This window comes from Euphorbia lathyris, chromosome 3 (assembly GCF_963576675.1).
Source record: "Euphorbia lathyris chromosome 3, ddEupLath1.1, whole genome shotgun sequence".
In the NCBI taxonomy this organism is placed as follows: domain Eukaryota; kingdom Viridiplantae; phylum Streptophyta; class Magnoliopsida; order Malpighiales; family Euphorbiaceae; genus Euphorbia; species Euphorbia lathyris.
The window spans coordinates 52,486,008-52,499,418 of NC_088912.1; the positions used below are offsets into that span (position 1 = coordinate 52,486,008).

The 13,411-nt window shown below is 35.3% G+C and overlaps 1 protein-coding gene across 2 annotated transcripts; it reads left to right on the forward strand.

The window, feature by feature from the left end:
* The first annotated feature begins 1,979 nt into the window (after window positions 1–1,979).
* On the forward strand, window positions 1,980–12,678 carry LOC136222066 (alanine--tRNA ligase). Of its 2 annotated transcripts, none has more exons than XM_066009544.1 (23): window positions 1,980–2,328; window positions 2,742–2,980; window positions 3,238–3,378; window positions 4,329–4,475; window positions 5,193–5,345; window positions 5,543–5,672; window positions 5,798–5,894; window positions 6,083–6,203; window positions 7,022–7,081; window positions 7,247–7,297; window positions 7,374–7,469; window positions 7,676–7,777; window positions 9,542–9,664; window positions 9,795–9,938; window positions 10,034–10,105; window positions 10,188–10,263; window positions 10,352–10,494; window positions 10,578–10,686; window positions 10,801–10,985; window positions 11,295–11,384; window positions 11,521–11,703; window positions 11,780–11,959; window positions 12,177–12,678. In XM_066009544.1, the coding sequence occupies exons 1-23, from the start codon at window positions 2,013–2,015 to the stop codon at window positions 12,246–12,248; spliced, it is 3,030 nt and encodes a 1,009-aa protein (XP_065865616.1). In that variant the 5' UTR covers window positions 1,980–2,012; the 3' UTR covers window positions 12,249–12,678. The 2 variants fall into 2 exon arrangements, with proteins under 2 accessions (XP_065865616.1, XP_065865617.1); XM_066009545.1 differs by having other exon boundaries at window positions 2,198–2,328; window positions 2,723–2,980.
* The last annotated feature ends 733 nt before the right edge of the window (window positions 12,679–13,411 follow it).

Here is a 13,411-nt window from a genome sequence, read left to right on the forward strand (position 1 = left end):
TATCGCACCCTTTTGACATTTATGTCCTCCTAACATTTTCAAACCAATAACCAAAAACTCTCAAATCTTCTCTAGCTTTTGACTCTTTTCATAAAACCCGACCTAAAACGACATGCCGCCAAAGGAAGGAAGGGGAAAAGGCTTAATGAATCTTCCGATAAGTTTTTTTTTTTTTAAATATGTCCGAAATCACGGGTTCCGCCTCCGAAATTGGAGGCGGAACTCGTTTTTTTTCCTAAACGGAACTCCGACACCGTTGCCACCACGGGCGGAACGGACAAACTGTTCGTTCCGCCCGTGATGGCAACGACGTTGGCCATACTTTCCACCATCAGGTGGAACGAGTGGCGCACCCGTTCCACCTGATGGTGGAACGGGTGCGCCATACTTTTAGGCTTATTCCTTAAAAAAAATTCAAAATTTAAAACACGAATTTTTAATTTAAATTTATATCGTAAGATTACTTCGTATTCGAAATCATGGTCTTCAGGAATACTCGGGTCCATTTTCGTCAAATTCGGGGTTTTAGGCTTGGGAGAGAAAGAGAGAAAAAAAAAATTTGAGTTTTTGAAAAAAATAAAACGAAAAGGGCATAAATGTCAAAAGGGTGCAGTGGATGAAAAAAAAGTTGCGGTATATAGCAGCTCACTTAAAAAATCTAAAAAACCGTATTAAGAGATAGAAGTTTTACATATATATTGGTCATTCAAAATATATAAAAAAGTCTGTATCTTACTTTGGCACTGTTTGGTAAATAGCGTTTTGGGATAAAAAGAGCGGTTTTGACCACTGAAACCGCTGATTGGAGTGTTTGGTAGAGAGAGGTTTGGGAGAGAGGTTTGGGATGAAAACGCTAATTTAGAAAAAGCTCATTTTAGGAGCTTTTTCAATTAGCGTTTTGCAATATTAAAATGGCTTAAAACACTTTTTGGCCCCTGACCTATCTAAAATTTATGCATTTGGCCCCTGACCTATTATTTGGTCATATTTGACCCATGATCTATCAAATTAGATAAAATTCAACCCATATTGAATGGAAAATTAACAGCAGTCACCAATACAAAAGCGACACATGACACATAAATAAAATTAATTTTCAACTGGAGATGGCAACGTAACTATTTTACACAGTAAAAAAATCCTAAAAACTTTTTCTAGTGTTCCGATAGAGTGAAAATTAATTTTATTTATGTGTCATGTGTCATTTTTGTATTGGTTACTACCGTTAATTTCCCAACAGAGTTAATTTTCCATTCAATATGGGTTGAATTTTATCTAATTTGATAGATCAGGGGCCAAATATGACCAAATAATAGGTCAGAGGCCAAATGCACAAATTTTGGATAGGTCAGAGGCCAAAAAGTGTTTTAAGCCATATTTAATTTATATAACACTTTTATATCATTAATTGAAATTATTAGATTATATTTTTGTTAATATTTATATATTAAGATGAATCCGTGCATCACACGAGTCAAAAACTAGTATGTCTACACAAACAGCTAATCAAATCAGCTAATGTAATCAGCTAACAGCTACCAGCTAATGTAATCAGCTAACAGCTAACGGTTAACACCTAATTCCCAAACATATAAAATTTATAGTTGAATAAAACTAGATTTTTGTAAATTTTTATTTATTCAATATTTGACTTTATAGACTTCTTAAAAATTTGAATTGAATAAGACAATAATTTTAAATTAATTAATTTTGTTTTTCTTTAAAATCCAAATGCAATAACATCCCTTTATCAAAAAAATTTTTTGTGTGCTTTTGATTCAATTGAAAATTTGGTTTAACACTTTGATGTCTTCTCCAAACAATTTTTTTTTTTAATAATTTCTATTTTACTTGGTCTTTACATAATTTTGGGACTTTTTAAAAAATGTGCCTAGTCTTGGAAATAATTTTTTATTATTTGTAGGAAGCCATAGGAAATGTAAATATCAAAGCGAAAAGTTAAAAGCAAAATACAAATAGATTGGCGAAACCACTGTAAGCGTTTAAAATGAATGAAGAGAATATCATCTCTGTGTCCCAGCTTTCACTCTTACGCACACAAGGCCAGTCTTCTTTCTCCCGTTTTCCTGGTGGCGGCTACTGCTAGGGTTTACCTGAATCCCCCGCCAACAGGTTTCTCTTCCTTTTCCTCTTCTCCGTTATCTCTTGTCGCAGTCATGCCGGGCGTTGATCCACAAGAGATGGAGTGGCCGGCGAACAAAGTCAGAGATACTTTCATTAGCTATTTTGAGCACAAAGATCATGTCAATTGGAAATCCAGTCCTGTTGTTCCTGTTAATGATCCCACTCTCCTCTTTGCTAATGCTGGTATATAGTTTTCCTTTTTTCTTCATTTCATGTTTTATTATTTAAGGATTGTGCTGAATTATCTTTTTGTTGCCAGGTTAGAATGGAAAATTCGTTTTTTTTTTTTGGTTTAATGTTGTTTTTTTGCTTGTTTTCTCCCTAATTGCTTACGTGGAATTCTATGCTTGTCTTTGATTGTATTTCTGTTTACTTATCCGATATTTTCTTTGGAATTCTGTTTAACTTTCAGTAATCACGGACTTTTGTTTCATATCCTTGTTTTATTTTTGTTTTTGTGATCTTTGAGTTCAAATATTTATTCAGCTACACCTTCTGATGTCCATGTATTTGAAAGAGGCTAGGAATGGTGCTGAAATTACTGATATATATATATATATATATATATATATCTAAGTGTTGTTGCTTTTCTACAGGCATGAATCAATACAAACCTATTTTTTTGGGTACTGCTGATCCCAATACTGCCTTGAGCAAGTTAACTCGCGCGTGCAATACCCAGAAGTGCATTCGAGCAGGAGGGAAACATAATGATCTTGATGATGTGGGGAAGGACACTTACCACCATACATTCTTTGAGATGTTGGGAAATTGGTCATTTGGTGATTATTTCAAGAAAGAGGCAATTGGTTGGGCTTGGGATCTTTTAACAAAGGTACTTGGATGCCTAAGATACTTGTAGTTTATGTTTTTCCATTGATTTACTTTTAATATTTTCTATATTCCTTTTGGTTATCATAAGTTGAGATACTGAGCTGCGTCTCCAAAATATGTTTGAGCAAATGCAGTTTGGCATTATTATTGATTTTATCTGGCTTTCTATTTAGAAAATACTTGTTGATTTTTTTATGTGCAGTATGATATTTTCCCATCATTTCCTTTGTAATTTTATAATTTTTTGTTCACTTGCAGGTGTATAAACTGCCTGCTGATAGGATCTATGCAACTTATTTTGGTGGTGATGAGAAAGCTGGTCTTGCATCTGATACAGAAGCTAGAGATATATGGCTCCAATTTTTGCCACCTGCACGGGTGCTTCCATTTGGTTGTAAAGTATGCCTTTCTTTATCTATTTCCATTACTTTTGTATAGAGAATGGTATTACTGCCATGATAATGTCAATCTATTCCAAACTCCATATAGTATAAAGCGGGACCTGGTGCACTACGCGTCCCCGCTAAGCGAGGGTCCGGGGAGGGGTCCCACCACAAGGGTGTATTGGGGGCAAGCGTTCCCTTGCCAATTTTTTGGCAAGAGGCCGCTCCTAAGACTCGAACCCGTGACCTCTCGGCCACACGACAACAATGTTTACCATTGCGCCAAGGCTCACCCTCGAAACTCCATATAGTATATATTTTAAAAATGTTTTCTTGAAACTTTGATAGTATAGTAATGGTAAACTTTAATATATACTGAAAATCTTGTTTGCCATTTGATAAATGAGGCATGCTATTTCAAAGTTTTATTGTTTTTTATATTTTTTCATCTCCTTCACAAAAAAGCTGAGATTACGTCAGATAATGCCTTTCTTGAGGCAATATTATTTATTAATAATCTCACGAGAAAAATACGTTAGGAACATTAAGAAATAGTGAGAGCACATAGGATGTTAATAATTGTGCTAATATGCAATTACTGGTAGAAGCAATTGATAGCAAAGCACATTGCTGCTAGTCATTCCTGATAGGCTACTTTGCTGGAATTTTCTTTTTGGCATTTATGTAATATGATTTATTAGCATATATTTTTTTCTTGAAAATAATTGTGGGGCATTTGAGGAGGCTAGTGCTTTGAACCCTGGACCAGCGGACCTCCTATCACTACTTGGTGGAAAATGTACAAACTTATAATTGGTATTATCATGGACTGTTGATTATGTTGATCTGGTGCTGCAAATTAGATGTCTTGTTTTACTGCTGTTGTTGGGCTTTATTTTTGTATGCAAGTATTGATTTTCTTGAGTTTACTTTTGTACGTGATTATTAATTTTCTTGACCTTATAGGATAATTTTTGGGAGATGGGTGATACTGGTCCCTGTGGCCCTTGTACTGAAATTCATTATGATAGAATTGGTAATCGTGATGCAGCACATTTGGTTAATAATGACGATCCTACATGCATTGAGATATGGAATCTCGTCTTTATTCAGGTATAGTTCTTACTCTTGGAAATTAGTACTGCATGCTTTAAGAGTTATCCTTCACATTGACCTCATGAAACTTGAAGAACGACCTTGACCATATCTAAGAGTTTGAAATTTGAAAGGCATCATATATAGGAAGTTTGTTAACAATGTTGATAATATGAAATCTATGATGCACGGAAACTCTTCATAACAATTGTTTCACCGTTTCCGGCAGATGTGGGAAACTCTCAGAAACTGATATGAAACATTTCCGGGCATGTTTCTGTAATTACCCAAAATATGGAACCCGTCTCTCAGTTTTTAAATGTTTTTCTCTGCTTATTTCGATTAAAATTCTGGAAATTCAAACTTTCTATTTTGCAATTCCTATTCGGTCTAAGATTAGGAAAATTGAAACTTCCTATTTGACTGACAATTCCTTCCTTGTATGCTTCAATTTAAAGAACTTACCTATATTTCTTTCTCCTATAATCCTTCTCTTAAATCTCGATTGAGCTTGGAATTTCTTGATCTTGTTCTTGGTTCTTGTTTTTTTAAATATATTATTATATTTTTAACATTTATAAATATGCCCTTATACTTTTAATATTTACATGTTTCCCCCATGTTTCCGTTTCCTATTTTTTTTAGAAATTACGTTTCCCGGTATCCGTTTCCGTGCAACATAGTATGAAATGCTATAGGTTTCTCTTTTTTTCTAATGTTTCTACGATCGTTCAGTTTAATAGGGAAATCGATGGTTCCTTGAAGCCTCTGCCTGCTAAACATGTTGATACTGGAATGGGTTTCGAGAGATTGACTTCTATACTACAGAATAAGATGAGCAACTATGATACTGATGTGTTCTTGCCAATCTTTGATGCTATCCAGAAGGTAAAAATATCTTCCCTCTGTGTCTCCTTACTCATCAGAGGAAAACATTTTACATCTTTAAGATGGTTCTTTCTATAGATTGCTGAAAACATGTTATTCTTGGTCATTATAGAGGGGTTGGTCATTTGTTTTGCTTGGTAGGAGGGAAAAAGTTCAGTTGTTGGTGATGCTTGCCTTTTCTTCAATATTTTATGTAGGCAACAGGAGCGCGACCTTATTCTGGAAAAGTTGGAGCTGATGACGTGGACACGGTTGATATGGCCTATAGGGTTGTTGCTGATCACATCAGAACCCTTTCATTTGCCATTGCTGATGGTTCTTGTCCAGGTAGACTTCTTGAGAATCGAGGCCAGGAATTTCATATGCGTCTGTGTGTTTAATGGAGGTTGGAAATTTTGTGCTCAAATTATTTTAACGCCTATAATAATTGTAATATTGCTGTTGGTCTGCAGGCAATGAGGGTCGTGAATATGTTCTCAGGCGGATTCTCCGCCGAGCTGTTCGATATGGAAATGAGGTCCTAAAAGCTCAAGAAGGATTTTTTAACGGGTATGAATAAAAAAATCTCTATTTTTGTGATTGATTCTTGGGTACCATATCTGTTAGAAGTATACAATGCTCTGCTAATATCTTCTTCTATGAAGCATAAAATGTGTTACTTTTAAACCTTGAACTTTGATGTTATTAACCATAGGTGTCTTGGCGGACTTTGATTTGATTATTTTTGGTGGATGCAGTCTTGTAAATATTGTTGTGAAAGTGATGGGTGATGTTTTCCCTGAGTTAAAGCAAAATGAAGATCGCATCAAGGATATAATTGCAGAAGAAGAGGCAAGTTTTGGCAAAACTTTGCTCAAGGTAAGAGTTAATGCTGCATTTTACTATTTTCCGTGGTTCTTCCGTTTCTTATTATTAGACAACCATCTTAGTTTTTTGTGATTTAATACTCTGTATGATCGGTCAATTATCTGTACATAATGTGTATGTTATTTCAACTGATTAGCATGAAAGTCCTTTTATTTCAGTATGGGATCTTCATGGAAAACACTTTGTGCTGTGACATGTAATGCACTTTGTTCTGCTCTTTTAAAATAGAACACATTGGTTCTTTCATGGAAAACACTTTGTGCTGTGACATGTAATGCACTTTGTTCTGCTCTTTTAAAATAGAACACATTGGTTCTTTACTTTTCTATTTGCAATTGAAATCTGTTATTAGCAAAACAATGTTCCGTCTAATACAATACTGTGTTAATTTTGAATCTATTCTTAGCCTGTGGAGTTGCAAAGTGTGTATTATATTGGGCCAAACCTTAGGGCCAGTCTTAATTTGCTTCATATTATTTTGATAACTATTCAAATTATTTTATAGCTTCTACATCACTTTTGAACCTATATTGTTGGAAGTGATCGAATGCGTAGTTGGGAGGTAGCCGATGTACATAATATAATTTACAAATGTATTCCCATTTTCCTTTCACTTCCTACCCCGAATAAAATAATGAATAAATAAAAGAAAGAAAGATATATTCAGCAGAAATTACCATTTGCTTTTGTGGTATTAAATGGGCTATAGTGTCACTTTGGCATCTTGAAGACTTGCCCATCCAAGAGCTTATGCTATAACTTTGGACCAGAATTTATGCAAAATATTGACCAACACTACATTTTTTCAGGGCATTGAGAAATTTAAGAAGGCTGCTCAGGAGGTCCAGGGTAATTTTCTGAGTGGGCAGGCAAGTTTTTCTTTGCTTTTTAATTTTTGTTTGCAATATTGTACTCATTTGCAATGAACTAACTGGCATATAAATTTTTTCATCACATGCTTGATGATTGGTGCACTGGGGGTAGCATTAAAATTATTTCATCAACACCCAACTATGTTCATCTCTTGGTTGCAGGACGCATTTGTCTTGTGGGATACATATGGCTTCCCATTAGATTTGACTCAGGTATCTAAAGTGCTTTCTTATTTCCTCGCACATCCCTTTCATGTGCTATGCACCATAATGATTGGTTTGCCAACAGTTAATGGCAGAAGAAAGGGGATTGCACGTTGATGTCGAAGGTTTCAATAAAGCCATGGATGAAGCAAGGGAAAGATCAAGGAATGCCCAAAATAAGGTTGTTGAAGTTCATATGCAATATCTGCCATTATCACTTGTTGTTACTGTTTCAAGAGTGCTTGGTTGCCAAATACCTCTCTCAAATGAAAGGAGACAAGAAAACGGTTTAGTATAATAATAGGACTATCGCAGCACTTAGATTTCTGTGGGTAAATCTAATTGTGGATGCTTGTTATGACCTCTCTGCCTTGATATTCTTGGCAGCAAGCTGGAGGTGATATTGTGATGGATGCTGATGCTACGTCTGCATTACACAAGAAGGATGTATCTTCAACAGATGATTCCTTCAAGTTTATATGGTTCCAGGTAGTGATAGAGCGAATATGTTTATGTTTTACCAATTACTTGGAGAGTTGTGCTTATTGTTATATTAAGGTGCATTCAGTTTTCAAATATGCCAGTCATGATTTGTTGATAAGTTCTTTTTTATTATGGCTAAGTTTTTTTATGGTTTCTAGTAATGCTGCTTTAGAATTGAGATCTGATTTCTTATTTTGAATTGTTAAGTTTTGTGAGTGTTAATCATTTGTGTGGCATTCAATTCTATTTCTTATTTTCACTAATCTCTTCAAAAAATTCTTTGTTAACAGTGAAAAGGTAAAAAGCTTTTGGTTCTCTTTCACATCAAATGGTTTATGATTGTCGGTTCTTTATTATTTCACCCATAAATCTATTCGAAAGATAGAATTATGCTTGCTAAATATGTTTTCAGAGTGATTAGGTGGTACAATTTCCTGATTAAATGCACATAAACTCAAGGTGGGACCCAAGGAAATCAGAGAATGATAACTCATCTTATTCAATATCAATTAACTCCCTCCTCAATCTCCACGTATCCACCCTCTCCTTGCCGGCCGGTGAGACAATTACTCAAATGGCATTAACAAACCCAGATTCTGTCCGCTTTCTGCATATTTACACGAAAACAACACTCCTCTTTTTGAGATTTTTCCTTTTCCATCTGCGAAAATGTTTTTACTTTCTTAGTTTTATAGTTCTTTTTTCTTGTTTGGGATTTTATGGCAATTGTTAAGATGAATTTGGTTTCTTCATCTTCTCATTTGTAAATCAGCAGAAAATCAAAGAGATAGAGAGAGAAAATCGAAGGGAGAGAGAAAGAATATCGAAGAGAGAGAAAATAGAGGAGAGAGACAGAAAATGTAAGAGAGAAAAAATTTAGTCAAAATTTTAATTAAAAATGGCCAAAACTCGTGTTGACCTGTCAGTGACCGGCTAAACGTACTAAACTGTCCGGTTGCCTTTTATATTTTTGGGACAAAATGAAATCTAGGTACCAAAGTGTGAATTGAGGTAAAGTTTAGGTACCATCGATGCAATTTACTCTAAAAAAATAATAATTTAAGTTTGGATCCTTTTAGGTTACTACATGACTGATCAGGTCAAATACCACCATATTTCACTTAACGCATTCCCATTCTGTTGACATGTATGAATAATGGGATCTTGCATCAGTTATGAATCTTATTTGAAACTGGTGGCATTTTGTCCCAAAATCTTTTCCATGCTGGTTGAGAATGTGCGAAGGGTTTATGACCAAGAATGCTCATCGATTGGTGAATTTACTTCCACACCTGCCAGCCATGAAATGAACTGTTATAATTTCTTCTATCGCAGGAGAAAGCATTTAAACTAATTGCAATGAGCTCTTGAAGTCACAGATGGTTATAATCTATTTTTACTGTTCAAGTACATTTCTCAATAATGTCTCCTTTGAGCCAATAGATCAAGGCAAAAAATTTAGTGGGTTGTCTCAGGGCATTCTATTTCTTAATTCTTATTGATGATCTGTAGTCCTATATGAAAGATATTGCCAAAATATAGCTTGCTCTTCTGTTTAGGAAACAACATAGGCTACTGCACCCAGCCTAGTGTCGGGGTGCCCCTTGAACTTGCTTCTACTATCTTAAAGCCATGTCTATGGGGGCAATAAATGTCATATAGTATATTCCTCCTGTTTATTAGACCATTGCTTCTCTAACCCTAATCCTTTATCAGTGAATTTATGCTGTGTTATCTTGCTGATTTTCCTGTACTACATGCTCTTTTCAGGAGCATGAAACTGTAGTAAAAGCTATCTATGATGGTAGTAAGTTCTTGGAAAGCTCTACGACTGGTGATGAAGTTGGTATAGTTTTGGAGTCTACCAGTTTCTATGCTGAGCAAGGTGGTCAGGTATTGTATCATCTAGAATTGGATAACTCACCTGCAATAAGATTTATCTAGGTGTATATGGGCCTTAAGTTAACTGCTTACACAAATCACCCTTCCTTTCTTAAAAACTTCACTATTATTCTGGTTGTAGATTTTTGATATTGGATCACTTAAAGGGTCTTTTGGGACCTTCCAAGTGACCAATGTCCAAGTTTTTGGAGGATTTGTTCTTCATATTGGTTCTCTTACTGGAGGGACTGGCAAATTTTTTGCAGGTGATAAAGTTGTCTGTAAGGTATGGGCTGCAACTCATTTTCTGGTTCCTTTTCTTGTGATTAATCTAAATGATATTAGATACATAATTTTGAACATTCTTAATGATTTTTCCAGGTTGACTATGATAGGCGTAAACTGATTGCTCCTAACCATACTTGCACACACATGTTGAATTTTGCTCTCAGGGTATGCTCATATTTACCATCCGCACATGAACATCCTTATCTGTATTCATTGATATTTCTTTCTTTTAACAAAATATATTCAGGAAGTACTTGGAAATCATGTTGATCAGAAAGGATCAATTGTTCTTCCTGAAAAGCTGAGATATGATTTTTCTCATGGTAACTTTTCTTGTAGTGATTCTTTAGACTATGATTTTCTCTTATTGTGTGGATTTACATATTCAGTATGCATTTTCTTTTTTTGTAGGAAAACCTGTGGATCCGGACCATTTAAGAAAGATAGAATCTATTGTGAATAATCAAATCAAAGCTGAATTGGAAGTATATGCAAAGGAAGTAACACTTTCTGAAGCCAAGCGAATCAATGGTTTACGAGCGGTTTTTGGAGAAGTACGGCCTGATAGTTTAGATCTCTGTTTTCTAAAAGGAATTCCATTATGTGAGGTTCTTCATGGCTTTCTGTACTGCTGCAGGTCTATCCTGATCCAGTTAGGGTGGTAGCAATTGGAGAAAAAGTTGAGGAACTACTAGCTGATCCAGAAAATAAAGATTGGCTATCAATATCTGCGGAACTCTGTGGAGGTAATTTTTTACCTATTGCTTTATAGTCCTGGAATGCTGCAAGTCTCTATATACTGATGGAGGTAATCTTCAAGTGACATGGTCTATTTTTCATTCCAAAACCGAAAATGCTAGGGACACATATTTCAAATACAAGGGAGGCAAAGGCATTTGCTCTTTTATCAGAGGAGGGAATTGCAAAAGGAGTTCGAAGGATAACTGCTGTTACTACTGATGTTGCTTTTAAGGCAATGGAACTAGCATCAGAACTTGAGCAGGAAGTTGATGAGGCATCCAAGATTGAAGGAAGCCTTGAAAAGGTAGGCTTTTGTTTATTTGTTTGGTCAGAATTTGCTTTTGCTTTTGTTTTCCGCTTCCCCTATGCCAGCTGGTCTGTTAATTGTGGTGCACATGCAGTTAATATGATTATATATTCTAGATGAGTGTTGCCTCCGTTACTGAGCTATGGTGGTGCTGGTTGTCTTCTATTATTTCTTGGAAGTGGTTTCTTGATTAAGCAGATGATGTTAGGAATAGGATTTTGTTACCTTATTGTAATTCTGGTTTAACAGAAATTTTTACTATCATATGTGCTCACTTAAAGTTTAATATATTGCTGTATTCAACAGAAAGTTGCTTCTCTAAAAAGTCGTGTGGACTCAGCACCTATTCCGGCAGCCAAGAAAGCTGACATTAGGGCTAAAATTTCTCTGCTTCAGGTATTGCAGCTGGGTTAATGATTCATGGCATTGATTTTGGCCCATCTTTGTAGCTACCACTTATTTTTCTTTTCAGCTTTACTGCTTTTATATCTCCACTACGAACTTTGTTACTAATTCTACATTATTTCATCAGAATCAAGTAAGAAAAGCACAAAAGAAGATCGCTGAGGAAAATATGCAGAAGGCTGTCAAGGTTGCTACAGAGGTAGCTGAAGTAGCTGTCTCAGAAGGGAAGCAGTATTGCATCACCCGTGTTGATGTTGGCTTAGATGCTGCTGCAGTCCGTGAAGCTGTTTTGAAAGTATTAGAGAAGAAGGTGGTTAGCCACTTGTTTTCTTGGGCCCTGTGCTATGGTTTTGTATTTTTCTAATGTTCTATTGGTGGTTGGGCAGGGATTATCTGCCATGGTTTTCAGTATGGATGAAATCACAAACAAGGTTGTGGTGTGTGCGGGAGTGCCAGAAAAGTCAAACAAGATCAAAGAGCTAGAGGTGTCTGAGTGGTTGACTGCTGCTTTGGAGCCTCTAAATGGGAGGTGTGGTAAAGGAAAAGGGGGTCTTGCTACAGGCCAGGTTAGCTGTGTTAAAAGGCTCTCTATCCATTTAGTAATGAAATGAATTGATCTTTTGTCTCTTCAAAAATCTAACAATGCATTCAACTCAAAGTGTTAAAATGAATTGGTTTGACCTAACTTTGATGTGAGGTTACTGCTCAAAGATGCCATGGTATCATCTTGGTTATTAAAATAAAATTCTGTAGCAGTAATATCATGATGATGTTTGAATTCAGGGAACTGAGGGAGCTCACGTGGACAAGGCCATGGAATTGAGTGCAACATTTGCTAAAATGAAATTGAGATGATAGAAGATGATCAATCCCTAATGAAATGGATGTACCCGTAGTCTTTACTTGATCCAGGGAAAAGCAGTCTAGTTTCTGAAGTGATCATGTGGCATTTCGATAGGTTAATCTCAAACACACGATGGTATGATTTGCTGGTCCAAACAGCTGGTAGTTGTTGAGCTGTTACTACTGTATCAAAGTTGGTCATATCTATACGAAATGCAGTTGACTTTACCATTCATGTTTTTGTATTTCATTATGAAAAGAAGAAATGAAGGGAAAGGGAAACTCCTCGGGCGAAACTGTCAAGATTTTAGGTACTTGTAACTTTTTGCTTGTTTTGGAGTCACTGGAATCGTCTCAAAAATCTACTTAAATGTCTGTTTCATTTGCATAAGCTGAGTTAGAAAAATGGTAATGTTTTAGAAATTTACAAATGTTTTTTTTAGCTGAATTTGTTAACGTGTTCATATGCTTAATAATCTTTTCATTTCTTATTATTATGTTAAATGACCAATGTTATTGATCTAGCTGTGTAACTTGATTAATAATTTGATTGAATTCGAAACAAGCCTTATCATTATGCATAAATATAAATAGATCAGTTTTAACAAAACATTCTGTTGTTGCCAAACATTTAGCATAGCAAGAGACTTCTTAGAGTAACATTGCATTGAAGTCGTCTATGCTGAAGAGTTTTGAGTTTGGTTCAAGTGTCTTCCAGATGATCGATACCAATGTTTAAAAATAGAAGGTCAAATCTATAATTGAGTTTTCAAACTTTCAGCAATTTAAGATTTGAGTTGCTTAATCATTCTTTTTTTTTTTCTAAATTAAGTTCCTGGATTTTAGTGTTTTTTCTACACATTGATTTCACTTAATGGCGCTGTCAGGGAAGGACAACAAATTGTGTAAACTTAAACATCAAGGGTTTAATTAATTAAGAAATCAGTTAAAAAAAAAAGGGTTTAATTAAGAAAAGTTGTAAAAATTACGGGCTTAATCAAGAAAAGTGTCAAACCATTGACTAGTTGAAAAGAAGAACTTAGGGCATAAGGCAGAATAATGGAATAGATGAGAGATGTGGAAAGATAATGGCTTAATGTATATTTATGCCCTTGAATTTGCTAAATTGTGCCTATTGACATTTTGAACTTTTAAAATAACATATCACACACTTA